Source organism: Eutrigla gurnardus (genome assembly GCF_963514095.1).
Source record: "Eutrigla gurnardus genome assembly, chromosome: 5".
NCBI classification, from domain to species: domain Eukaryota; kingdom Metazoa; phylum Chordata; class Actinopteri; order Perciformes; family Triglidae; genus Eutrigla; species Eutrigla gurnardus.
The window spans coordinates 17,395,046-17,420,211 of NC_139919.1; the positions used below are offsets into that span (position 1 = coordinate 17,395,046).

The 25,166-nt window shown below is 41.9% G+C and overlaps 1 protein-coding gene across 2 annotated transcripts in view; it reads left to right on the forward strand.

The window, feature by feature from the left end:
* Positions 1-25,166, forward strand: part of diaph2 (diaphanous-related formin 2) — a 352,630-nt gene that overhangs the window by 272,743 nt on the left and 54,721 nt on the right. For both annotated transcript variants that reach the window (XM_084010082.1, XM_084010083.1), the window contains one exon: positions 17,525-17,689. In XM_084010082.1, coding sequence (XP_083866208.1) covers positions 17,525-17,689 — 165 coding nt within the window. The remainder of the gene's footprint in view (positions 1-17,524; positions 17,690-25,166) is intronic.

A 25,166-nucleotide genomic window follows, 5' to 3' on the forward strand; every position in this document is an offset into this window, starting at 1 on the left:
GTCCAAAGTGACCTTCAGTGCACATCTCTGGCACTTTATGTTGGGTTTCTCCTTGTTAAGATTTATAGAGGCACTGGGGTGTAAATCCTAGTGTGCACACATAGGCTTTGCATGTGTGTCTGCATGTGTGTGTGGTCATTGCGTTAGTTGAGGGAGAGCATTGTGGAAATCAGATTGTAACCAGTAAGGTAATGATTCATAAGACAGCCAGTAGGACTTATCCACTAATAGATCTCCTGAGAGATAACCTAATCCCCCAACAATATCTCCTTATCATATTACAAGTGAACTATGTACAGAATGGGCTTCTCTATCCACAAATGAATACTAAGCCCTATACTTACCTTTAAGCTTATTAGATCTGATCTGAAACAGAGCAGTATCAAGTATTCTCCCCGATGCAAGGCTGATCAGAGATAATAATCCTTCCTGGGATTAGTTTTAATTTCACAGTCAACCAATTGCCAAGACTTTATATAAAATAATGTATGTTTTTTTTTTATTCCAAAGTTGCAGCCCATAGTATTTAGAGAACATTCTCGATATGACTTAAATTGAATTCATTAAAATCCAGGAAGTAGACTGCATACTGGAGATTTCCAACATACTGTAGTAAATACTCCATGTAATCTATTCATTGAGTGCTTTTCTCATCCGCAAAATTCACAAGAAGAAGCTTGTCAGTGGCATGAAAGTTAGACTTCTTCTCAAGGTGCGGATCGGAGATTAGTAATAATGCTCATCTCTATCTCCCTGTCCTCTTTCACAGAGATGATACGATTTGCAAACGACGAGGCCATCGTTCACTCTCTCTTTCTCTCCCCGTCCCCCTCCACCATAAATGACTGCCTCGTCGTCACTCTCTCATGTTACCCGTCTCCTTTCTTCCCTTTATCCCTTTCTTTTCAGATTGACTAAGCTTGAAAGTGGGTTGCCAACTCTTTTCAGGACTCTGAGAGGAATAAATTGTATGAGTGAGTAGACGTTCTCAACAGAGCCCCAAGTGGCTTTGTGCCGCCACACAGACTCTCTGGGCAGCCGCTCGGTTTTTGGAGCCATGAGGACTTCCATGTGTCAGTTATCAGTGATCGGTGGTGATATTGTCCATACCACTTGTTGACAATACAGCCAAAAAAACAAACTGTACCATTTTATATGATTGCAGCATGTTATACCTCTGGACTGAAAAGTAAGGTGCCGTTAAATAAAGTCCTAAGGAAGTAGTTGCAGGAGGGCATGGTATGAATATCTGATATTTGGCTGCCGCACCATCTAGCCCAGCTTCCTCTAATTGGCCGTGTCTATAGGGGAGCACCAAACCTTCATTGTTCTTCTGTGCTCATCTATAGTTTATTTCTTTCGGCCTGTGTGTGTTGCTCGGTAGTTCCACAGGTTCACAGATCACCAGCCAATAGGGGGAAGGCAGTCGTCACGGTCAATTAGGCGCTCAATGAGTGATCACAACAATTAAGGTATTTTATTATTTTATTAAGACCGGCTTCTTTCTGTCCAACATGATGGGATCTTTTTGTACATGTATTTGATACTTGAGATATGGGCTGCAAACATACATTGGTATTCATAGTGTGTGAAACTATGACATTTAATGAAATGGATGGTGACTTCCGGGGGGGATAATAGATTGTATTTACATCTTTGTGTATAACATAGTATACAAAATTGTCTGGCAAGATTAAAAAGCATTTTTTTCCTTTTTGAAGAGTGAGCAACTTTTCATTCTCAACAGCTATGGTACGTAACGGTTCCCCGAGGAGTTTCTATCTTTTTTTCTTGTTAATGCTGGATAGTTTTATACTTCCAGGTCTCTTAAAATGACCAAATCTAACAATCTGAAAAGAAAAATGTACTTTTTAGATGAGCTGCTCACGACTCATATGGTTAAGTAACCTGCAATAAGGGCTCAATTTCATTTTTAAGGGCCACAAGCCAAAACATGGTTAGGGACCTATGTTGGAGGGTAGTATTCATTTAAGAAACCCGATGTTATTATCTCTCTATGTACTCTACTTGACACAGTCATCCGGGGACCTTACATGGTGCTGCCTGTGCCGTCTATCCAGCAGCACTGGATTACTACACATGAAACAGGTGCTGTGCTTTCAGCCATGTTTACTTACAAAGCACGCTAACTTCTCCTTTCCGTCTCACTTGCAGTCGTTTTTTTAATTTTTTTTTTTTAATTTGTGGCATGGAATCTAGTTTCCCTTTGAAATGCAGCTCTGGAAGTGTGCCAGCGCCGTCTCGTGCTGCTTAAGTCCCCGTTCCACGTTCTCGGATAATGACAGGATTTTGTATTGACTGTCGAAACTGCTCTTATTTCACTCTTGTTTCATTACATGGTGTCGGCGTGCGTTCAATAGGTCGCTACACAAGTTTGATTCATGATTGTTTCCCACTGCTTGTTATTAGTGCAGCATCAAAGCCTGACTTGGTAAACACATTTGCATTTTAATGACTGATATAGATTGTTCTCCTGCTCAATACCACCATCAACTTACAACCCGCCCCTTCCTGCATTGATAAAAAAAAACAAAAAAAAAACTGGGCTGCAGCTAGCGAACATCTACCAAACACACAGTACTGTAAGTGACAATTAGAATGCATATTTAGTATTCACAAGCGTAGATGTTTTATTTTGAATGGGTATAATGGTGGCCAATCAAACCTCCAACGTTTCAGGAGACGGCAGGCTGACAATAGAAAAACAAGTTTGGATGTGATGATTACCATAATAACTGGGTTAATGTGTCCACATTGTGGAATGGTGCAGTTAATGTTAATGAAGAGAGATTGAGCCGTTGAAAATGATATCTCAGAGCACAACCCGGATGTCGTCGGAGCAACTCTCGGCCAATCACATGCTAGTATTTGAGGCTGATCACTTCTATGTCCCCCAACTCATTCTCAAACCCTGCCACCTGCAGAGGATGATGCTACCCATTAAGGAGCAGTCTGCCTCTGCGGGCATGTAATCTCATGCAAATGAGAGCGACAGACTGCCAACGTGGAGCTGCTGTAGCAGGTAACACAGCCAAGCTGCATACCTGTAGTTTCGTGGTGTGTTTGTGTTGCTCTAGATTCCATCTTGATCGAGGTTTTGTGAAACCGATGAGTCCCCAGATTGATCTGTGTCTTTGCACGCCACTCGCCAAGAAACGCTCCAGAAAGGAACGGGTGTTGTGTTTGCAAAGGGAAGCGTTCGCGTTCTGATGTCTGGCTTGCTCGCCGGCGCTGTCATCTGTTTCCAAGTGGCCGACGCCAGCACCTCTCTCTACGTGAGCTCCGAGTACAGTCGATGATAGCTCCCTTCCTTGAGGCGTAGGACAATAAAAGCATGACAATAAGTCGGTTTACTCCTATAACTTAACATGCTTTTCATCCTCTTTATACACTCCCTCTCACACTCTTTTTTTGTTTGTTCCTGTTGTGATGATACATATTTCAGCCGTGTTTTTCAAGGGAGGACAATTCCATCGCAGCAGAGATAATATGAACAAATGTTTCCTTCAGCGGTCCACTCACTGTTTAGATCCTGTTCTTGCATGTCTACAAAGCCTCCAAAACCTTTCTTCTTTTGTTTTGGCAATGTCACCCATCGACATCCAATTAAGACAATAACAATGATTTTCACAGATAGCTCTGTTGTTGCAGAGAGACGAAAAATATAATTGGCTCAAGAAAGTGAGGTTTAAATGCAGGGGTTCAATAACAGGATTTTTTCATATATATATATATATATATATATATATATATATATATATATATATATATATATATATATATATATAATATATATAACTGACAGTAGTGTTGTTACTTCACAATGGTACACAGACTGGAGGATGACTGGAGGGCAGCCGGGGAAGCTCTAATTTATCTGTTTGTCTGTGTTTTCCTCCCCTCAATAGAAGGGGGAGGAGGTAGAAACTGGGCCCGGCTCCACGGGGGAGATTTGTGTTTAGTGGTGGCATTGATTTTTATAAAAGGTTGCGCAGTAGGGAAGCTAGGTAGGCCTGTCAACCGTAGCTCCCACCAAAGCATGTCTCACTGTCAAGCTAATTGTGCCCTCTGTAATCCCAAACCCCTAAAAAGAAAACATTATGCAAACATATGTAGGGGTGGAAGTTATTCAATACATTTACCATCATTACTGCAACATAGTTGTTTCTGTATTTATAGTCTTACTTCCCTACTTTTTTTGATGTACTTCAATGAGATTCAAGTTTAATTCAAGAGTTAGATAAAGAGCATATGTCTGGCTGCTGTTGATTCTATTACAACTTAATCATGCTCGTTACATCTACCCTCGTCTTCATAGACTTTCATTTATTGTTGATTTATTATTCATTAAGTTTCCTCTCTTGTAGTTATTTCTAATAAGGCGGGTGCACTGGGGAAGGTGTTTGTATATTTCTATTTGATCAACGGTTGCATCCACAGGCTGCAAAGTGTCATCTATAGAAATTGAACATTTTTATTGGACATTAAGGTTCGCTGGCATGATGGTGTTCCACTTACACTATGCATGATGTACCCTTAGAGCGTTCTTCAATTTAACAGTAGCATCATATATCATCGTATTTTCCTCGCATTAACCCCCTTTTCTTCTTTTTGTCTTGTTTTGTGAACAGATGCGTACCATGGAGGTAAAAGTTAGGGAAGCTGAGAGTCAGTCAGGTGTCAGAGAGTAACATCGATTGACAGGTTTGTCTACTTAGTTCTGACAGACAGTTCTATGCTGGTCAGTGCCGGGAGGACTGAGGAAGTAATGGGATGGGAAGGGCAGGAATAAAACTTGAGAGGGTCAGGTAGATGAAGACAAAAAGTGAGAGGAGATACTTGGTAAGAAAGAGATGAACTGGCAATGGAAGTTGTTTTATTTGTACAGGTTGGAGGACACACACATAGCCAGAGGCAGTTCATCAACTGCTTGTCACTGCTCTCTCTCTCCCCCCTCTCCTTTTCTCTTCGGAGGGAATCTTGTCAGGGTCAGGTGTAGAGATAACCTAACGTGGACACAAAGCATCCACTACCTCTCCGCTGAACTTACATCCTAAAAAACAAATGAACTTTTAGTCACTGCATTTTAGCTTAGTCTCACTGTCGAGAGAAAATCTTGATCATTTTGTACAGATTTGAAAAGATTGAGGAGGAATAGTGTGGTATAATTGCAGTTTCTGCTGCTTTTTGCAAGGTAGTGTCTCAAGAATTTGCATGTAATGTTTTCCTTCTGTGGCTGTTTGGATTTGTGTGTGTGTGTGTGTGTGTGTGTGTGTGTGTGTGTGTGTGTGTGTGTGTGTGTGTGTGTGCTGCGCATATCTGTTATTCCACAAACAACTAGATTAAGTGAGTTTTCTATCACTCATTTGGCACTCTGCACTGGCAAATCCACTTGCCGTTTAACGAGTACATCCTGCTGTATTCCCCCTGTCTTTTTGTTATTTATCCTCCTCTTTCTGTACAACGACACCCAGCAGTTATTTTACTGGCGAGTCACACTGAGCTCCTTTGTCCCCCCTGCTGTGCCACATGACAGAAAACTCTTGGGGAGATCATTTTATCTTACCCTTGATTGCCAGATAATTATCAGTTAATTATTTAGAGTGTTAAATTAATTTTCTAAAAATAGCCTCTGTTCCTCTGCGTTGCCATTGGAAACGGCTCCCATTATTCCTTTCTATCCGCTCTGCGTGTCTTCTTCACTAGCGCCTTGTCTTTGACAGCTACCTCTGCCACTCATGTCTGACTGTAATCTAATAAAGGAGGAGGTCGTCCTTTTTTTTTCATTTCAAGAAACCCAATTTAAGCTTAAATCTTTACACCGATTGTTTGAATGTCACCATGTTGTCATGCTTCCCTCTGCCAGTTTGGAAAATGAGGTTTAAGGCGCTGCCATAAGAAACTAGACTTGTTGTTTACAGCACAGTATGAAAAGTTCTTCCAAGCCTCCCACTTTAGATTTGCAAGGCAAACTTTGTTTAGTAACATTCACTATCTCCTGACTTTGCAGATGGCGTTGTCCACTCTTTAGTGGATAGCATCTTCGTTTCACTTCTAACTCTACTCTTCGGACACTTCATTAGGCCGAAAGTGTTGTGAACAAAGAAATGTGCTGTAAGTGGTCTTATAATGGGATTCATTGGCTTAAAGAATCGAAGTGTACCCCCCTTTTCTTGTTCCCCCTCTGCACAAACACTCACACACACACACACACACAAACAGAGGCATACACACTGAACCAGGGGCCAAATAGGCTGACCTGCTGAATGGGTTTGTGCTGTGGTAATGATAAGGCTATTGAATGGAGCTGTACTCTGTCACGCTAGCTGCTGGGCCAGTGGTCGCACTGAAGGAATCTGATCAATATAGAGTCTCTCTCTCTCTCTCTCTCTCTCTCTCTCTCTCTCTCTCTCTCTCTCTCTCTATCTCTCTCTCTCTCTACCAACAAACTAAAAACTTGACCAGTTGTTGACTCTGACATACATTTTAGTTTTGACCTTTTTTCCACTGAAGCCTGCTTCCTTCAACCACCTTCATAGCTAGTCTACGCCGTTATAAGCTGCGAGTATCAACACATGTGAGCGGTTGCTCCGCACAGCTTTAGCGTTAATGAAAAGGTTGATTATCATATTTTCAAAGAACAAGTGAATCAATTTGGACATTGATTTTTATTTTATTCAAGCAATTTAATGATGTGTGCACAAACCACACTACTTGACCTTGCTAGGTGTCAGATATCTTCCTTGCATGTGCGCACACACACACACACACACATGCACACACACGCATGCTCTCATTTCTAAGTATTTTAATAAAATACGAGGAAATACTATTCTCCATATCCTGTAGATATCCTAGAACAGACCGCAGAACACTTAATGTTATCATTTACAGTATATCAATATTATTTATATAACATCAAGAAATTCCTCTATGTGCAATGTTGTTTGTGCAGCACAGAAGTGTGAAACAGTTGGGCATGAAGGCAGAGGATCACATGACATAAACACCGGCATCAGTCTAGAGGCACGCGTCAAAATCAGCTCGCCATGATGACCATCCACGCTGCCTGGCTTCATTACCGGTCTATTCTAGAGCCATGCATTCAGTGACCACCTAAGAGGTCCCATTACCAGCTTCATACACCGTAATCACAGCTGAGCATGTAATCTGAGCAAACAGCACTTTTTAAATACATCCCTCTGTATATTTCTTTAAATGGTCTGGGAGTAGCAGATTGTATAGAAGAAGAGTTTACCACATCACGATAATTCAGGCAATTGTCATTTTTCAGTCAGCGTAAGTGATGATTTGCTGGAGGCTTCTTTTTTTAGCATTCGTTTGCATCGTTTCACGTTAATTGTTGCAAGCTTTATTTTTAAAATGTTATGTGTAATGTTTCTGCTTTACCACATTTTAATGACCAGTTAATTTAAGCAGGAGTAGCTGCAAATTAGTGAGTGACTAGACACGGCAGCGCCAGAGATTTATGTCTTTGGAAACACAGCAGCAGGTTGGTGCCATTTTTTGGCGTGTTTTTTTGTATTTTATTTTGAAGGGCCTTACATGTATACCATGCCCTGCGGACCACCAGACTCAAACTACGCCTGACGGTTGATAAAGAACAGCAGTATCGTCACACAGGATAGATTGTTCGTATTGATGAAGAACACAATACTGCACATTATGTTCAAGCCCTATCCACAACAGAAAGAAAACATGTTAAAACTGCAACCCATTCAATTCATTTGAATGTGCCAGTATATGATAGATCAGTATGAGTACAATACACTAATATTAGTTATGATCCGGTGACAAGCTGGACATCGAGTGTGCGTGTCTGTGAGAGTGATTTTGTAATTTTGCAAAACACTTGTTAGAGGCAGATAGAAACAAGTGAGGCGGAGAACAGCAATTGTGATTCTTCACTGTCGTCGCATCTGCATAGACATGGCATATGCGAGTCCATACAGTGCATCCCACACAGTCTTTGTTCTCCGTCAGTAGAAAAAAAAAAGTTTTTTAAATGGATCATACTATGAGGAAATAACAGTTTTTTCTCCTCAGCAGGAGGCGAGCCACATACTGTGTCAGCATTCTAATATATAATCTAGAAGTGAGGCGAGCCAGGTCCGAAAGTTAGCAGTGTAAATGAGACGCGGTGCAACGGCACAAAACTATGTAGATGTAGCAATAGTGTGTGTTATTTTAGTATTCAAAGATGTGCGGAACAAGATTAAATAAATAAACTGAGCGTCTGTATTTATGAGAGAAAAAGGATTGTATTCATTCTCCTTGAAGATCAACTAGCTTTGTGCTGAGAGAAAGAAAGGTGGTGGCTGAAGACCAAATGAATGAATCTGCAACGCTGGGTGTCATTGGCATCGCAAAGATTACTCACAGGTGTTTTTTTTTCTGAATGATAAATATTGAAACATGCCCTCTAATAGGGTTTTCTGGGGATGTTAAGCTGTGCGATACGGTTGACAAGCTCACCCGTGTCTGTTAAATGGCATGTATTACCTCTATGTTCTTGAACATACTTGTATCTTCAAGGGGCGTCCCGCGAGCCATTGTGATGTAGAGGTAGGGGATTGATGTTTACAGATTAGATCAGCGTCGGGGAGAGAGACGTGACCTTTCACGGGTTGACAAGTATGAACATTGTAAACACAGTGGATCTGCATTGTCATGTTTCCACTCTATTCTTTTATTATAGTGAGAGGCACAGGCCCAGGGCATTGATGTGACATGAGATTGCTTTGGATGAGGATGAAAGGATGACAACGCCATAAAAGGTCACTACAGATACAAAATTGTGCGTGGGTGTTTTTCAATAATCTTGTGCTTAGTTGGAATGTGTTGTCTACACATTCACTCACTCACTGCTTCTATCGTAGTGGACACCAAATTATTTTTCAAAATTTTTTTCCATGCCATCGCTCCCCTTTTTAATAGCCTATCCATGATTCAACAGGTCATTCCCATGGACCTAATCCCCTCATATCTTATTTATATAGTCTCTTTTCCTTTATCAGATGTAGTCATTACACCCACCAGCCTGCCTCTCATTGAGTTGTTCAGACACCAGCTGGGTGCTGTAGTGAAGAGCTTTGAATGCTTAAGCAGAAACAACCTTCTTCTCCACAGGTATAAATATTGCAGGGGTAGATGGGCAGAATAAATTGACAGTAAAATTGACATCAAATCTGGCTTTTAATTTCAAGAGGAAAAAGGAGGTAGGAGCTGTAGGGGAGATGATGAAGAGGAGTGTTAAGAGAGAAAAGGTCATGACCCCATACAAATACATCCCTCACGGTTATTAAATATATATGTATAATGTGTGTGTGTGTGTGGGTCACATTAGCGATGCAACGGTTCTCAATATAATATTGAACCGTGGGTACGCCATCACGGTTCAATACACACTTGTAAATTGAGGTATTTTTGGTTTCCATGCTTTGTATATCTCTCTGACGTGGCTCAGGTCGGAGCTTTAGAAGAGCACTTGAACGCGGAAACGCCTCTGTGCCGAGTAAATATCAAATTGCTATGTGCAGTGGGGACGTTTATTGCCAAAGATTTGTAGCTCTTTTCCGTAGTTGTGGGTTTCCGCCACCTAATCAAAATGCTCAATCCGTGCTACACTTTTCAACACTAACCTAATTCCCGACTTCTATAAAACAACGCAGAAAGGCATCGACATGGAACTGGCTAAAGCATAGAGCCTAGCACTGACCACAGATAGTTGGACCTCTTGGGCAACAGAGAGTTATCTCACTGGTTGCAGTCGAATAGTCAAAAAATTAGGTCCTAACGTCTAACTCCTATTCCTTGACCTCTGGGGAAAACATCAAAGGGTTAAGGAAAGGCGATAGGAGAACTCAAAAGGACAATACGCAGCGCACCGACAAAAATCACGCGCGGTCCGCTGCCCCCCTGTTCACACCAGGCGCGTATTTCTCCGCAACGGTCGACAAGCGCTTCTGCTCAGCTGTTGTTCATTCAGAGCTATTCTTTTCTTTATGGAGTAAATAACCCCATAAAATTAATACGCCATGTTTCTGTAATCAAGAAGTTTGTACACTTCTTGTATTTATCCATTCGACAGAAAGAGAGAGAGAGAGAGAGAGACAGAGAGAGAGACACACACACACACACAGACAGAGAGAGTGTGTATGGCAGTGCAGATATACCGTTGAATCTACTCTTCACATTTATTAAATGTATTGTCTCTTCCTGTTTCCCGGTGCGAGTTGAGATACACAAATATGATCGCATTTGTCAATCGCAGTATTTTATTTGGAAAATTGCTTTTATTTGGAAAATTGACCGGATTGTCTAGTGTTTCTCTGTGTGATTTCCTGCCAGAATTGACGCGTTCGCTCGCGGCACGCGCAAAAAAATAGAGCAGACGCCGAAATGATCGCTTCACGGCACGGGACGGCCGCGCCTATTCGCAGCGCTCCGCGTTTGGTGTGAACGACACTATCGTTTAACAAGGGCGCCGAAAGGAAGCGGGCTCCGCTACGCGCCTATTCGCGCTTTTAACGCATTAACGCAAAAAAAAGATGGAACTATCAATGAATGACATAACGTTAGCGAGTGTCTTTTGGAGAGAGAGAGAGCATGATGGTTAGTATGAAGTCAGCAACTCCAGCGCCTAGAGAGCAGCTGTGACGCATTACAGCTGTGAATGTAACATTTAGCCTCGACATTAGCAACAGAGAAGTCAGCCCCCGTTACAGCTGTGAATGTAGCAGTTAGCCTCCCAGTAGCTGTGGATTAATCACGATTAATCTACCTGGGAAAGTTTTTGACATAAGGAAGCACTAGAGACCCTGAGAACACGAAGGTTAAGAGTTTAAGGCAGAGTCTGGCAGACTAAGTATTACATTAATTACATTTTGTGAAGCGAAGGAGATGGCATCAAGTAATCACCACCCTGTTGGCACCTTCTGTAATCCAACAGAGAGAAAGAACGAGAGCAAGAGAGAACGTGTGTGTGTGTGTGTGTGTGTGTGTGTGTGTGTGTGTGTGGTGTGTGTGTGTGTGTGTGTGTGTGTGTGTGTGTGCGCGTGTGCGTGTGCATGTGTGCAGTGACAAAGATGAATCAACAGGATGGAGTTTCTCGATGGCACACGGTTGGTTTTCATCCAAGGTGTTGCTTTGATTACTTTGGACAAAGTCCAGCAATTTCCAGAGAGTAGTATTGTTTCACTAAGGCATTCAGTTTGTTACAGATTTAATTATTTTCACTATGTGAAATGAACCTGACTTGAATTCTTTATTCTTGGCCCTCTCCGGCTCCCATTTCACACCAACTGAGATTGACAAGTCGTTTTTTTTTTTTTTTTTTTTTATCCAGACGGGTGTATAATCAGTCAGGAAATCCAGGTTGGCTTTATTGTTCAAAGACACAACACAACTATCACTGCTATAGGGATAGCTGTGCAGTTTAATTTGTTATTGCTACATAATTGTATAGTTGCAAGACTCGTGAATTAAAAGTGTTGGCTGGTCAGTCATGTGGTCCGGCAGTCTGTCTGTTTACCACTAGATCCAGAGTGAAATATGTCACCAAATGTTGGATGGATGGCAGGTGAATTTGATCTGTGTTTTCCACAGTTTGAATTATTATAATTTAATTGTGTGAGCCCCTGACTTTTCATGTGCTTTGGCACAAAAATGCAGATAATATGATGATGACAAATATTGGGTGGCCTAACATATTAGTAAATATTAGCATGCTAAACAAGTTGTTGAACATGGTAAGCACTGTTTGCTAAAACATTGGCCTGATAACATTTCTATTGTGAGCATTAGTATTTACCTGAAAGCACCACTCATACTTAGAACCTGTAATTCCCTTGGACTGAGTTGTTATAGTGTGGTTAATAAAATATCCGCACATTTGGACTTACTGTACTGTTTCATGATATTTATGGACATTTACAATTACTCTTGCAAATGTTCTGTTAAGTACATTCAGATATGTGACTGACACCTCTAAACATGCATTGCACAGCATCCTTTTGGTACATCCTCCCTCCCTCCCTCTCTTTCCTCTACTCTCCCTCCCCCCTCCTCTCACACACGTCCCTCCTCCCTCTCATCCACCTCAGCACCAGGTCACATCCCAATTTTCTAGAACTGGCTGCTCTGCTAAATCCCTCTGAGCGCCCCAGTGTCTGTGCCTTAGGCCCAACCCGGGAGGCTGTCAGCCTCTTTCCTGCTCGCCCTCTGGACCTCCCTCTGATTGGATCACCACACTCAGCAGAATGGTCCAGTCCTCCACACCTGTAGGACCATGTTTCACTGTACTTAAATGTCAGCTCTTGGCTAATGGAGGACCCCTTGTTCGCCCAACAACACTGTGTTAATGAAGGTTTATCTAAAACAAAGATCAGTGATACACAGGTTTGAGTAGCTAGACATTTCTCTCTCTCTCTCTCTCTCTCTCTCTCTCTCTCTCTCTCTCTCTCTCTCTCTCTCTCTCTCTCTCTCTCTCTCTCTCTCTCTCTCTCTCTCTGTTCCCCCCACTCTCAACATGATGGGTTGTGTCCAGTCAGTGGGAAGCTTTGGTGTAATTTGGCCCAGAGGGGCTGTTGGCAGTAGGTGTGGGGATAAAGGGAGCAGGGATGGTGGGGTTTGGAGAAAAGCAGGCTTAGTGTGGGGCCTTGGATGGAGGGGCCAGCACGCACATAGGGAAAGCATTAAATAAACATTAATGCAACTAGGTTACAGGAGATTTATTAAGGAGGCTTTTTGGGCCCCCACTGTTGGGTTTTATGCAGCACTTTAATAACTCTCTCATGCACACAGGTAAACAAACCAGGTAATGTATTGCCATCCTCATAGGTGGCCATTGTGAAAACTGTTTTAACTTTGTTTTGGCTCATAAATTGATTTTTTTTTCTCCGCACTTGTATTTCTCTCATTTTTATCACCAAATTGAATGGTATCCGGTTCCAAAAAGCTTCTTTTTTTTATTTTGCATTGAGGGTAAGTCTGCCTTGGATATGATTTTGACGTCACTTTATGGTGTTAAAAATGAGTGCCCTTAATCGGAGCTTACTGATGTTAAATGTACCCTTTCTGGCACATCAAACGCGCAGATAAAAAGTGACTGATTAAACACAGTAATGAGGACACTGTGGCAGGACAAGGAACTAATTCTAGTTTTTTTTTTTTTACAAGGACAGGCTGGATTTCTGCAACAACAGGAGATTTGAGAGAGAGAGAGAGAGAGAGAGAGAGAGAGAATTATAAAAACATGAACTAGCGGAGCACTGCCATCGACATCACATTTTACATCTGACACTGTCTTTGTAAATCAAGCCTGTCAGATAAGACGCTGTCAGGAACTGGAGCTGTGTAAGCCGAGCCTCAGTGTGTTATGTTTTGTGACTTGCTGATATCCTACAAGCCCTTTTTTTAACTCTAATTGTTTTTTCCTCCAGTTGTGTCAGCTGCAGTTATTGACATTGTCTTAAAACAGACATTCCTCTGCTTTTTTTTGGTAGAAATCCAAGAAGGAAAGGCACTGAGCTATAAAATGTCATTTGCAAAGTATATTTGTGTTCAAATTTGATCATTTGCATAAAAATCCCTAGATATATTTAGTAGCATCCATATTTGCAACACTGAGCCCACCAGCCCTTGAGCAATTGCCTTGCTTTGCATTGTCGAGGCGCGGTGCATTGGAAGTGCAGGTGGTAGCGCTTCTCTGAGGACAGCTAGGAAGAGGGGGAGTGGAGACTGACAAACAGGGTCGGGGCTACCAAAGGCTGTGTGATGCTTTACCTTGAGACTCATCGCCTCTGCTCCCTGCTCGGCTTCAAGCCCAAGTGACGTGAATACCAGACACAGCTCAGACAGCACACTTCTGAAAGTTCACTTTGGGCAGGAGAGAAAGAAAGAAGTTTTTTTTTTTTTTTAGTAGTATTTGATGGAGGGAATATCAAGGGGAAAGGTAGAAAGAATTATAAAGAGGATGTGTTTGAAAGAGACAGTTGTGGAGAAAAAGGGGAAATATTTGACTGGAAAAAGATTTATCTTTGCAGAAGGAGAGACAATAAAGGCTACGATGAATGTGAGAAACTAAGATAAAGACAGACAACCTGACAGAGAGACATTCAAAGAATGGGTGTGTGATGATGTGCACGTGCACTGTGTGTGTGTGTGTGTGTGTGTGTGTGTGTGTGTGTGTGTGTGTGTGTGTGTGTGTGTGTGTGTGTGTGTGTGTGTGTGTGTGTGTGTGTGTGTGTGTGTTGCCTGTTGATTGTGGGTCCGTATGTATCTTTGATGATGGCTCCAGCATACCGGTTGTGTTGCTGCAGGATAGTGTGTGTCAGGCTCCATCAATATGACATGTCTTTGAATTGGAAATACAAGGAGCAAAAGCCCAGTCAGCCTCAGTCCAGTCCCCCAGCGGGACACATTTACCACTGTGCATGTGCATACGCGTGGATTTGAGTGTGTGTGTGTGTGTGTGTGTGTGTGTGTGTGGGAGAAAGTGATAGACGGGGGAGAAACACAAAGAGCCACGAGCCACAACAAGCAGCAAAAGTAACCACCGCCTCACTGTTTTTAACTACCATTCTACAGAGGCAACAGTTGTGGCCTTAACATTTCCTGAGCTAAAGGCATTGTGGACTCTGCTGTAGAGAGGAATCAATACTGTATTGAAATGGCGTTAATAAGCACTTCCATGACAGAATATCAGCACGTCTTTTGCTGCTAAATTGATACATTAATGTGCAGCTTGCTTTGGGGCAAAACACTGTTGCTGATTCTTGTTTCCAACGGACTGTAATCATTTTATTTAAATTTTTTCATTCTACCCTTTAGAGGCAATTTTCCATTCTGACCAATTAGGTCAGTATGAGAATGTGTTTTTTTTCCCCCTCTCTTATCGAACCATTTTAGGGCTTTACCAAACAAATACAACTGCAATACAGTACAACTCTGTCAGGAGGTTTGGATTTTAAAAATATATCTGTATTTGGCAAAGTTTTACTTTCACATCTATCGTGCCCCTGAGTTTTCACACACAAGTGCAGTGAGGGGGAGGTGGACAAAAGAAGAGATAAGGGAGGCCTGACAGAAGCAAAGGGGATAAATCATGTCCGGGCAGAGAAGGAGATAGAGACAGGGAAGAGGAAAGACAGAAGGATGAATCCACCAAACGGGGCCCATGAGTGAGTTTGCTGCTAACCTGGATTGTGCCATTGATACTGCTGTTTTGGTAAACACTAACTTGCAGGGATGTAATCCAGCCAGCCTACCCTGTCAGAGCATTTATTCCCTGTCAGCTACACAAAGGCCTTTTCACACATGTGCCCTTACAAGTGAGCCTTTGTGCAGAGTTTAAATACATACAATACATATATGTGAATGTGTGTTTTTTATATCCTCACAAAAGAAAAAACTGTGAGTTAATAATTTGCCGAGGGACATAGAACAATCCCTGGACCTCTACGTGGACTTGTACCAAGATGACAAATTAACAAAGAATGAATAAATGGCATTGTACAAAAAAACAGCGGCTTCCACATAATGATGGCAGATTGCGAAACAAAGAACAAAATCTCAGTAGCTGTTTAGCCCTGACAATCACAGGCCACATGCTGTACCGCCAGCCTGTGCGTGTGTTGCCAAGGCGACTGTGTATGAGCACTAAATTTGTTTTATACATTTCTTGATTGTGTATATGTGTAGCTGTGACGCTGTGAACACGAGGGCTGCTGCTTAAGCATTTAAAAAAGGCTGCCAAGGTTGCAGATGCAGGGATCAGGGGAAGGACCCGAACGCAGGCAGCATGGTCGATTCAGTGATTTCATTGAAACGGCCTATAGAGTCCAAATGAAGCAGTCGGGTTTCAGCAGGCAGGTAACAGGCAGCATGGTTAGAAAACACAGCACTAAAAGACAAGCCGACAACCAACAGAGCAAAGACGGGACTATAAATACACAAGAAAACAAATCAGACGAGAAGACACAGGTGGGACGACATGAGGGCAGAAAGCTGATAGTTGGTTGAAACAATGGGAGCGCAGCAAAGCTGACGAGACTACTTAAACACAGGTGATACACAGAAAAGGGGACGTAAAACAAACACATGAGACAGGAGTGAAAAATAAAACAGGAAACCATACCAAAAAAAGGCCCTAGGACCGTGACAGTAACACGTAGAAGCATCATCTGAATCCTTCTTCTCTGTATTGTTTGACAATAATCGTGTCAATGTATTTAATATGAGTTCAAATTTGTATACACCAAAATAAGCCATTTAGAATTGGAGAGATGGAGCCACCAACCCTGATCATGAACCTCATTTACACAGTAGTGGTGGGACAATATATCAATATATTGTGATACTCCCTGCTGTGATATGTTATTGATACACTGGCGCCAAATATCAATATTACTTATTTTTTCTTCTTCTAAGGAATAAGCTATGACTCTGTACTTTGTTTCACAAATTTTGTGAAACTGATAATGCATTGAATGAACACAGTATAAGATTAATTCCTACCTTTGTCTTTTCACTGGTATTTGTTTCTTCATATACACAGATATTGTGATGTATATCTTAGATGATTTGTTTGCAATATATCATGTATCGCAAAATCGCAGTATGGTGATATCGTTATTGTGTGCAAAATATTGTGATATTATCGTATATCTATGATTCCCAGAACAGAAGCAGAACAGAACGATCATTTAATGTAAAGGGAAAAGGTGCATACGTGTCCAGAACACATATGTATTGACTCAAAAACCATATTGCTGCAGTTTGGGTTGTAGAAAAAAATGGTGAACTGCAAGTTCGACGTCTCATACTTGTGTGTATGTCGTGTGTGTGTCTGTAAGTGTACATGTCTGTATTATAGCTGCTGTTGCAAACACGTGTCTGTGCGTCTTGGAGTGTCCAAGTGTCGTCTCCATGAGGTCATTCGCCGCTGTGATAATGCTTAACTGATGCCGGCTGTCAATAGCCATTCACCGGGAGAAAGGCGCTCGCCTGTTCAGTAAATTACACAGTGAGACGTGAGCCGGGAGGTCCACAACAGCCTGACCCCACTGTTGTTGGGAGAAACAATAGAACAATGACTGCAATCAACTTCTCCAGCAGCCATCTGTGTCATGCTGCTGACTACAAAACACCTTTCCATTACTCCAGGGCTGCAGCTATTAGCTCACCATGCCATTGACTCCAAAGTGAGTTAGAGTGGTTATTGTAATGGCACATTAGATTGTCTCTGACCCTCCTTTATCCAGCGTTTTGTTTTGTTGACCTTGACATAGGTGGGCTCTTTGAATACTATAAAGCCCCCTGAAATGATTATTTCTCAGCATGGCTTCTTTTTTTTTTTATCCCAAATGAACATATCAGTGAGGTGTCATTGTGTTGCTGATTACAAGAGTATTATAGCATTTGCATCTGTGTTTGAGCTATGTTTTTTCTCCGTTTTTGCCCTTAACTCTATCTTTCTCACGGCTTCTCCAAGCATGCACGGGAGCAGTATGAAAAACTGTCCACCATGCACAAGAACATGCAAAAGCTCTACGAGAGCATAGGCAGCTACTTTGCCTTTGACCCCCACTCAGTCGGCGTGGAGGATTTCTTCGGAGAACTGGCCAACTTCCGCTTCCTCTTCATGGTGAGTACACAGTTTATGTTTTCATGTACATGAAATGTTCCTCCGTTCACTTGCTTGTAAATATTGGGTGTTGCTATATTGTGAATAGAGCTTGTGTGTTAAACTGATGGAGAAAATATGTGGGAACATTACAGCATTGTGTTTTTATGGATGTGAATATGTGCAGGAACATGTTTTTTGGCAGGGAGGGGCTCCTCTAAACATTCAGATGAGGTAAAAACACACAGACATGTCAGGGAAGTATATAAGTGGTGTTTCCACTGTTTCACTCCGGCCAGCCCTGACAGGCTGGTGTTATGACAGATTCCACTCCAGAGCCACAGAAGACATTATACAACCATAATCTAGAAGTGAGTTAAACAAGTAGAAACATTTCATCTGATAGTCCACCAAGAATTCTGCTTTTGTTGCCTTTTCAGCTGCTCGTGCTAGTTCCTGGGGATGATTTTCACGTTCCTCATCTCAAACTGCCAGAAAGTTTTTTGGTTTTGGGAGAGTGCACCATATTTTCTGGCCACCTATTTTTGGTCTTTGTATTCCCTTGGTTGGTTCTGACATGCTGTTCAGTCGTTTTTTTTTTCCTTTTAAGTTCTTGCACTGTTCTCTGCAAGAATGTAACCGCGCTCACCTGCTGTGTTATTTCCTTCCATATGTCATCTTTTAGTAGGTCATAATGCCACGGCATCTGCCAAATATGTTTTTTTTTTTTTTTTCAGGTATTGCAGACATATTTTTTCTGTCACTGAAGTTTTTCATTTTCATTGTATGCAACGCCATCGTAGCCTGGAAGGTTGTGAATATAGGACCCTGCTTGAAGGCTACTAGTAGAATGCAGTTGTATTTATATAAAATATGTCTTCATAGGAATAAGTTATAATAGTGGACAGATAATGTTGATTAATAAACCATTAAATGCCCTTCTAACTACATTATAGTACATTATAAACTATGTACACCATTTAAGACTTAATGGAGCTTAAATTAAAAAATGCTAAAAATGTATGTTTCAGTGGCTTCTTTGCTTTACTTAAGATAACGTTGCTCCAATCAACATGCTGTATCTGGCATGTGTTTTACATCTGAACACATTTCATATGAAAGAAAAATCACAAATGAGACCCTTTAAAAAACACAGTTTGTGAAGTAATTCTGATAAAGTTACCTATCTTTTATCTATTTTCCACCTACAATCACTGTACTATACATGTACATATGAATCAAAATTGTCGAATGAAATGTACCCAAGCGTCCAAAGATTCAGATATTAAACCAATAGAACATAACTCTTCTCTAGTAGAGACTTGTGAACTTTTTCTCCCGACCAGCATTGATTAAGAAACTTCTAGTACCGACTCGGGAGCTGTAAGAGAAAGACAAAGTTATAAAACAGATTAAAATATATTATTTGAAAGTAGCTCAGAATAGGAGAATGTATGATGTCAGTGTCTTACAGATAAAAGAGCTTGATGAAGTCCCGGGCAAGCCTCTTAACCTGTTAAACAGCTTGTGTCTCTGTGTCACTACAGGGCATTGCAGATTGTATTAGGGGGTAGTGACTCTACAGAGGGACAGAATATTGCTCGAATCCAGAAGTAGATGAAAATGCATTTTACTTTTCACCTGAGAGTTTGAAATTATTTTGTGCAATATATTACTGAAGTTTAAATGATTGTTGTTCAATCCAGGAAAAAATACATTATTTCTCGGAATGCATTCTATCAAAGCTCCACCTTAAACACTTTAAAACAATCTTCTGTTTGTTATAAGCATTTCAATCTAGTTGTCTAAATCCTTACAATAAATGTAGAAAGAGAACACACAAATGAGAAAAGTCTGCTTTCCTCAGTGTTATAGGAAATATGTGTTTTCCTGAGGGAAGTGAAAAAGGCAGAGATTAGTTGTTTAAGAGATAATATTGATGACAAGGTAAACACCCACATCTAAAAAACAAACCATACAAAGGGTTATTTTTTTCCTGAGTAAACAAGTCTGCTATATATATATATATATATATATATATATATATATACACAGTATATATAGTTTTTGTTAGTTTTTGTTTTTGCTTTTCCACCTTCTACAGTCTGCCCATCCCTCCTGGCACCACCCCAAATATTCCTGGTGTCAGGATGATGACATGGTGTCCAGAGGGCATGCTCTCAGTCTTCACAATCCATTAACGTGAACGACAAGGTCCCCTTGTCTGAATCCGTCTCCTCTCTCTATTCTGATCCCCATCTGAAACCAACATTTCATTCTCGCTGATCAAAGTGCAGCAACACACAACACAACGCTCCCTCAAGGATTCCAGAGTTGCATATCTGTAAAAGGGGCATCCACCCAAGAAAATAAATTATTCTCTTAAGCAAATAGCTGCATATGAATATTTTATTACTGGTTTAAACTTCCCTGCTATGGATAAGAGGAGGGAACTGGGTGGGATAAAGTGTTGCGGTGTGGTTGAAATTGGAGGTGGGGCTGGTTAGAAGTTAATGTATTCATATAAAAACAATCCTTTAATCACCATATTCTTCAGATATTATTTATAGTTTTTGGCTTCTAAGCTATGCTGACGGAAAGGCTAATCCCATCTGCTTGCAGAGCACGAGGAATCAATGGTTGTTTCTCCTTGAATGTTGTTTTTTTATTTTCTTACCCTGTGAAAATTACCGAGCTAGCTCATTTGCAGTATCCTCCTCAGATTTTTTAAAACATTTTTTTTTTGTCAGTGAAGGGATTTTGAGGAGATGTCTGCTCGTTATTTATCTTTGACAAAGTTCACCTACATCAACCATTTCTGAATTGTTCCAAATGGCAAATCTAATGAATATTACGACTTCTCGACAGCTAGTCATTTAGAGAATAGCCCTGAATTTAACTCTTTTATAGTCCTGGGGCGTCTCCGACTTTTATTTCAATATTGAGTTGTTTGACTCCGAGAGAACATCGTCGCTAACGTCTGTCTTTGTTGCATTGCCCTGTGTAATGCATTCAAAGCACAAAGAAATGCAGTATTAAAGAATTCCATTGCAACACAGTTACCCTAAATTGCTTTTACTAAAAAGCTAGGGCTGAATGCGCCCGACCGACACGAGCATTTGAGTAAACGCATTGACAGACAGTCCTCATAGAACTAAATGTAACGGATAAGAGAATCCATTAACTCTATTTCCCTTCTGTTTCATTCTCTTCCTCTCTCTCGCTCCGGTCCCATTCTCATTTTTTTTTTTTTTTTTTGCGGCCAATGAAATATTATTTGATTTCAGCACAGTAGACAGTATTCGAAGAGTCCAACAATTTGTTAATTTAATGCCGCTGCCATATTCCGAAATAGAGTGTGAGTGAAATGCAATCGCGGGTCTGTATGTGTAATCCTGACTAGGAGCATGGGGGATGAGGATTTTTCCATTAATGAGTTATCAAAGCGCAGCAGATGGGCTGGGATGAGCTAACAGTCTTCCTTCTTAATTGAGTGACTTTCTAATAAGACCAAAAGACCTAGACCGGGTTCACAAAGTAGCAAGATAGAGCATCTATGTGATTAGAATGATGATTTGTGTGTGTGTGTGTGTGTGTGTGTGTGTGTGTGTGTGTGTGTGTGTGTGTGTCTCCATCCAGTTTGGAGCCCATTTGATATTTCTAAAGCGTACTAATTCCTTCACAATATGACAAGTTATCGTAATCATGCTAATAATGCTGAGGATGAGGCTCTGGCAGTGCTACTCTCCCCACCTCCTCGCTGAATCCCTGTCATGTTCTCTCAATATGTTCCCTTACACGACACAGTCACACACAGACACAAAAGAGCACTCGCCAAATTTGGAGGTCACCTATCAATGTGGGAATACGTCTACAACTGTGGAGCAGAAAGTCTCACACTCCGTAACCTATAACTTCTTCGAGCCATTTCCACCCATATCCCGGCACACAGTGTAACAGATGGCTAATAAACACATTTGCTGCTTAAAGCCTCGGCGCTGTAGTGTTGGTAAAATTCAAATGAGAGATTGCAGTGACACTCTCTGTGTGAAATCACTGGTGCAACTGAGCTGTTGGAAATACTCATCGCTCCCTCATTGGGCTGGCAAACTTGTATGCACGGGGGGGAGGGGGGGGGCCTGCTGTGGGAGATGTATTGTGTTGTGCAGGGTCAAGGATGAACAGCAAATACATTTCATGAATTATTGAAAGAACAGATCTGGAAAAGGGAAATGCTGCCTGGCCCTTGTTGGTAGATTGGACCTGCGGGTTGCACAGCATTCAGTCTCAGCCGGTTTGAGAGAGAGGAGTACTTATAATCCCCGTTTTAGGCACAACGGAGGCCATGAGAAGAAATGAGTGTATGTCACAGCCATGGCCTCTGGTGTGTCGAGGACGGACAGGTTTCCAATGTGTCGCCTCAATAGTGTTGTTGACGACCCATCCTGGCATTAAGGTTTCCTTATGCGAAGCCGCACATTGTGTTTTGGCCTTTCAAGAAGATTCTACCTCCACATTTGCATAACCCCCTGAGCTATATGTTTACAGCTTGCACTGCATTGTCTTCCCCTACACCAGGGAAGTGGGGGGTTCAGGGCACGGAGCCATGTGTAAATGTGTCTTCTGGATAGCAGGGTTTCCCTGTTGTAGGATGTTTAGGAAGAATCAAGGCCACAGGATGCTGTCTCTCAAGGGAGATAATCGTCAGGGGAGGATATCTTTTGACCTTTTGGGTCAGTCTGAAGTGTCACACTACACTTCTGACTTAGGGCCCTAGTTTCGTAGACCAGGCGCAGTCAGCTTTCAGCGCACCTGCGCCACGCCGACGGGGTGTGTCCGCCTTGACTTTGCAAGTTTCGTGCACCGCGCAGGCTCGCGCAGGCACACCTCCCGTCTCGCCCACCGGCGCAAGTGGGAAAGAGGGAGGAGAAGAAGGCGTGAGTGGGAGACGAGGAGGAGACGAGGAGGAGACGAGGCGTGGACTGGGATTAATACAGCCGATTCAGATCTTCACCAATCAAATGAGCTCCTCTCCTCACCTTTAATGCGTTAGGGGAGGTTCAGTGTAAGATCCGTCACTTGACAACCCGATGACAGAAGCAGCGCCGCCGCTCCCACCACGCTCATCACGCGCTGTGCGCGCGTATCATAATAATAACAATGCCGATATTATAAAAAACAGGAGAGAGAGAGGGAGATGTTTTGGTCCGAGAGGCTGAGTTTCCGTTACGCGTGCCATCCGCCTTTGATCTGACGTCAGATGTGACGGGACAATCTATATAGATATAAATTCACGTGTTGATTCAATTAGTTGCATTTATAGTGTTTGTTGTGATTATTTATTGCATTTAAATGTGCCTGGAACTGTGGAAACCTGCCTGTCAGGTCTCGGTGACGTGTGCGCACTGCGCGCAGTCAGCCAAACTTCCACTCCGCCAGCTGTGATTCGCCTTGAATGAATGGACTTTATTTGCGCCTTGCGCCGAGAGTAGACCAGGTTGGAGCTGGCGGGCTTTCGGCGAAGTCTCGGCGAGGCTTTTTGCCACGAAACTTCCGCTACGCCAAGCTGAATCTGTGACGCCTCCCCCTGCTGCGCCGCCACACCCATCTTGGCGCAGGCGATCCACCAAACTGACAAACTGACCGTGTGCAAGGCTGCGCGGGTCAAAACTTGCATTACGCCGGCTTCGCCGCCCTGCGCCGCCCTGCGCCGCCCTGCGCCACGAAACTAGGGCCCTTTTATCGCATCGTTTCTTCAATTTCTCATATCGTGTTTTTCTCTTTTTTAGTGTTTGTCTGTCAAGAGTTAACCTTTATTTATTTATTTTTACTGATTATTTAGTCTGTAAATACAATCCTCTCCTCCTAACCTGCCTTACAGTGGTTGGTCAAAAAAATAAAGTGGTTATCAATATTTTTCCTGTTTCCAATATCTCCTATACCTGAAGCAAATAAAAATGAACATTAATACTACCAGTTACGTACTCCCATTCGCTGAAGAAGGCTATGCAATGTGGTCAATATCTCTAGGCGAGCTTGGAAGTGATATTTATGTTTAATGAATGAACCTCCAAGGTAACATGTCAACATTTACCTATCCTCACACATCCATACACTGATGTGAGGCTGCCTTACAAGGTGCTAACCTTTCGTACAGGATCTAAACTGTTGGACATTCACACTCACACAACCTTCCCATTAGTGGACGACCTCCTGAGTCACATCTGCCTCTCATGCTCAAATTATGATTTTGTTTCATTTTTTCATGTTTCAAGACCACAGAAATGGCATTTCCAACTAAATAACAATAATAATAAATAATAATGTTTTCAAGTGAGTAAATAAATAAGCTATCGTTGGTTGGCATTATATTTATAGTGATGATCTTCAACGATGCGACTTAGTGTGTGGGACTTAGTAAACACCTTGTTTCCATGGTCGCCTGAAATTGTAAATACTGTACTTTGATGTGGAGTAGATGAGTACTCAAGAGACAAAGTGAAATGCAGGGATTTAAAAAAATAAAATAAAAAATCCAACATCCATACAGAATATTTGAGGGGAACCAGTTCTTTTGTCTTTGCTTTCGTATGCGGTTTAGATCTGGTTCTCCTCATGAAGATTATTTTTGAAAACCCATCTCGTGAGGATTGTTTATCTCTTGTATGTCCTCCTACAATACACAGGGTTGGCAAGAAAGAAGACCTGATACAATCAGTTCTTGCCAACGGCAAAATTTGAGGCCGTCAAAGAGAATGGTAAAGGGAAAAATATAGAGATCAGTGAAAACATATTTGTTGCTATGGCAATTAGTGGTGCTGTGTGATTAGAGCAACATAATTGCATTGCATAATCATGTTTACAGTCAGAATGTGTTGTTTGTTTAAAATAAGTTTCGCCGGCAGGATTTTATTTGCAATCTGCATAATTCATCTTCCAACTTATGTGGTGGATGCTGAGCAATGCAGTTCTATTACTTCCAAAAATGAACTGAGACCTGTCAGTGGATGCGGATGAGAATCAATTTGATTTGTGCTGCCAGCGCTGCCAGCGCTGCCCATCACTTAAACAAAATCACAAGTTAACTGTTTCATTACTGTTATACACAACACGGTTGTCATCCGCTGTGTTTTGAAGCGGCGGCAGAGTGCAGACAGCCGATGGCCCTTATAGAGTGAAGCTGTGTCATTCACACAACCTTGATATGGTGATAAAATGTAGGTTGATTTTTTGAGTGTTCACCAACAGCTGACAAAGCAAAACATCTTACATTTCTGTAATACCCATTATACAACCCCCCCCCCCCCCCCTATCTCTCTCTCTCTCTCTCTCTCTCTCTCTCTCTCTCTCTCTCTCTCTCTCTCTCTCTCTCTCTCTCTCTCTCTCTCTCATTGCCCTTGTCATCCAACAAGGAGACAGTGACAATGAGGGCTCGTGTCCTTGGACATGAAGCAAAGCCCTACTATTGACTGGCATCATGAGCTGCTCTTTCCTTGTT